The following is a 4,022-nucleotide window of genomic DNA, read 5'->3' on the forward strand; positions in this document are numbered from 1 at the left end:
ATTGAAGGATGTGACTAATCCTAACTAATTCAACTCTTAAGTATAAAAATTGCATGCTGATTGTGAACACAATATAATCAAAGGATGTAAATATCTCATTAATAGTGCTTTTAGCAACCAAGTAAAAAAATCCTGGAATTTGAAACATCTTTAACCTGAACAGGCCATGGATATTCAAATCTGTTTTGAGTCAGCCATGTCTTTCAATAATGTATCTCCAGGCACACTTCTGATCCCAAATCTTCTTGCCTTTCTTGGTAGCATCCCCTTGAACTGGTACTCTAATCATATTTGTTTAGTGTTTCTACACTCAGTTGACTACTGTCTTATTTTCTTGCTCACAGATCAAACTCCCTCACTTTCTTCCTTGGGTTTTCTCAAAATTCACCTCAAGTTTAGCCTTCCCAGACCATTCCATTCAAAAGATCATCATCCCCTGCCTCCATTGTTATCTATTTCTTTCAACTTCTTTTTCTTCAAATAATCTATCTCCATTGGAAATACATTTGCTCTGTTTCTTGATTTCTATCTCCCGACACTAAAATGTGGACTTTATTAGAACTAGATGTCACGGCTTATATCCCCAGTGCCCAATATAATGCCTAATAATAGCAGAAGCTCAACAAAGTTTCCTTGAATTAATTTGTTAACAAAATTATTAATTGAGTTCTTAAAATTGTAGAAGCCATTCTGGAGCCATAACAAAATAATATAACTCATTCTTTTCTGCCCTAAAGAAACCTAACTGGTAGGGGAGTCAAAATAACACAAACAGTGTTGCAACAGTTATCCAAAACTCAGACCAACTGGAAAAAAACATTTGGCATAACACAAAACCTTTGTGAATTTAAAAAATAACAGTCTGATGACAAGAGAAGTTCCATGAGTGGTGTTTAAAAATGGGCAAGATATGAACTGAACAATTTTAAGTTCAGGTTATAAAGTTATGATTATTCTACAATTGGTGATAATACTTCAAATAGCAGTGGTAAAAAATATATTTAGCAAAAAATGAATAAAATTTGAGGACAGGTTGAGAGAAACTTTGAACTACATACAAACTGAAGATTTTTTGGATTTGTCCTGTGTACAATTAAGTGGAAATAAGGGTGAGGACTGATGGAAAGGAGGTTTAAGAAGATAATTCTGGAATATGAAATGGATCAGAACCAGAGAGACTATTTATGAAGTTACTATGCCACCACAGGTATGGCATGCTGAATCTGGACAAAAATGATGAGTTTAGATAACCAAGGATTTTAGGGAAGATGCTAGAGTTTAGTTGTGCATTCAAGAAGGTGTAGAATTTTAACATTAAGATATCAAGTTCCAGTTACAGGTAAGTAGAACCATTGAAGAATAGGGATGGTAAGAGCTAATTAAAAAAAAACTAACAAATATAAGATTAAACATTTGTATTTAAACTGGATCCTTGTATAAAAATATCCAACAGAAGGCTGCAACAGTTTGACTACAATTTGGAAGTAATACTACTGCTAGACCTATCCCAGAACCAGAATTTAACTCAAGGTTTCCTCATGAAGTGTTATACTATAAATTAAGTTACTACTCTAGAAAATAAGAGGGTAGATAGTAGAAATTAAGTTTAGGGGACATTTATGCAGTGTAAAGAATTATAGGATTGTAAAGTATTCCAGTGTTGTCGTGTATTTTAAAAATAAATAAATAAATAAATGGAGACAGAGACAAGGTGCAGGGGCAGGGAAGGTGGCAGAGTGGCTTTTTGTCCAAGTGGCCACGTTTGTTTATACCAATAGGTTACATTAAGTCATTAGTACCATAACCACATTATTATTTAGAGTATCAGTAAGGGTGCTTATGCTGCAGTTACGTTTGACAGTTACAATATGCAACGTTAGGAGCTTTGTGCAGAGAGTCCATTGTCTGAAGTTACTGTTAAGTGGGCAGCTCCAGGAGCACAGGACCTTGATGAAACATTGTAGTTATCTATCAAACAAATTCTTCTATTCCCAGGATGCGTGTGCCTAAGATCAAGGTCAAACCCTCCTGAAGAGCATTGCTACAGTGGGCAGGCATCCCATGTCTTTGACATGGGAGTTTCCCAGTAGCCAGGCATTTGCACGTTTCCACAGAAACTTCCCAGCAGCCAGGCATTCTGGATCTTTGCACAGAAACTTCTTAGCCACCAAGCATGCCACAATCACCAAGAGTATCAGAGACCCAATCCCAAACTCCTACAATGCAGAGTTCTATAGAGAACCACATGAAAAATAAGTGCACCTTAGGCCTGGATTGGCAGTGACCTCACAAATTCTATAGCTGTTTGGCTCACACCCACTAACACTCATATGCCTGCATATACTAATGTGCTATCAGTAGCCAAAAGGGAACAGGATTTGTCACAAATCAATATAACACTATTGAGGTCCCTGATTGTGCCTAAATCTATACTTGTAATCATGAAGAACACAAAGGTAGTGTTTTAATGTCCCTAATGTTGAAGATTTGGTCTTTATGGGGTTTTCTAATCTGACCATCTAATCTAGTCTAATCTTCTCATCTGGTCATTATTGATAAAGTATCTGTGCATTTGCAATACTTTCAACAACATTTTTCGTGGGAATAGGAGTACTAAAGATTGACCCCAGGGGTACTTTACTACTGAACTAACCCAGCCCTTTTTATTTCTCTTAAGACAGGTTCTTGCTAAATGTTGAGACTGCCCTCGAACTTGTGATCTTCCTGCCTCAGTCACAACTTGCCTCAATGAAGGCAGAATTTAAGGATGCTGAAACACACCAACAGAATGAAATAAAAACCCAAAGGATAAGAAGAACGTCAGCCATAGAGTAGTATACCAAAGTCATATTAAGTTGAGTTGCAAAAATAAAGAAGTCTCTATAAGGCACAGACATATTAGGAACATAATAGCAATAATTTCCTAAGATTTGTATCACAGGTCTAATGAATCCTTTAAAATTGTCTTCCCAACATCTAAAAATAAAATAAGAGGAAGAGGGGAAAGCATGATCTCATTCATGATCTTCCATCCTCCTAAGCATTAAGATTATATTAAATTTAATTCTTGAGTCCCATAGAGATTCCCTATCATAACACACAGAGAATTTCTTTAGTGCCTCCTTTATATCTTTGTTCCGAAAGTTGTAGATAATAGGATTAAAGAATAGGGTTGCCAAAGCATAGAACAAAGTCACAAATTTCTGCATCCCATGATAGCACCCAGAACCCGGGCTAACATACATCACCATGACTGAACCATAAAACAGAGACACTACAGAAAGGTGGGAGGCACAGGTTGAGAAAGCCTTGTGCCTTCCCAAATCTGAGGGCATATGTAGCACCGTGCTTAGGACACAGAAGTAAGTGCCAAGGATGTATAGGAAGGTAAGGAAGATGATGAGAGAGCTAATGACACCAAAAGTCAAGGTAATTCCAGATACAGGAGCACAGGACAATGCCAGCAAAGGTGCCAGATCACAGAGAAAGTGGTCAATAGTGTTTGAACCACAGAAGGGCACCTGAGATATTAGGATCACAGGGGTTAGTAACCAGAGAAAGCCACCCAGCCAGCAGAAGATGACCAGCCGAACACACAGGTGATTACTCATTATGGTGGGATAGTGTAAAGGTATATAAATAGCAAGAAATCGATCAAAAGACATCACTGACAGAAATAAGCCCTCAGCAGCACTCATGGAGAAGAAGTAGAACTGGAGCAGGCAGCCAGCGTAGGATATGCTCTTGGTCTGGGAGATAAGGTTGGCCAACATTTGGGGCACATCAGAGCTGACATAGCAGATCTCCAGGAAGGAGAAGTTGGCCAGGAGGATGTACATGGGTGTATGGAGCTTCCAGCTGGACCACACAGCACAGATGATGGATGTGTTCCCTATGAGAGTCAGCAGGTAGACGAGGGAAAAGATAATAAAGAGGAAGATCCGGATCTCCCAGCAGCAGGGGAAGCCCAGGAGGATAAACTCACCCACAGACCCAGAGTTATTAGTTTCTAAGGCCCTCAT

General features: G+C 38.4%; 1 protein-coding gene across 1 annotated transcript; it reads right to left on the reverse strand.

Annotated features, from left to right (window-relative positions):
* Positions 1–1,971: 1,971 nt before the first annotated feature.
* LOC143394673 (olfactory receptor 11H12-like) lies at positions 1,972–4,022 on the reverse strand. The gene is made up of 2 exons (XM_076849338.2): positions 3,109–4,022; positions 1,972–2,017 (listed from the first exon to the last, which is right to left on the reverse strand). Exons 1-2 carry the CDS (start codon positions 4,020–4,022, stop codon positions 1,972–1,974), a joined length of 960 nt encoding a protein of 319 aa, XP_076705453.2.

This window comes from Callospermophilus lateralis, chromosome 3, assembly GCF_048772815.1.
Source record: "Callospermophilus lateralis isolate mCalLat2 chromosome 3, mCalLat2.hap1, whole genome shotgun sequence".
Classification (NCBI taxonomy): domain Eukaryota; kingdom Metazoa; phylum Chordata; class Mammalia; order Rodentia; family Sciuridae; genus Callospermophilus; species Callospermophilus lateralis.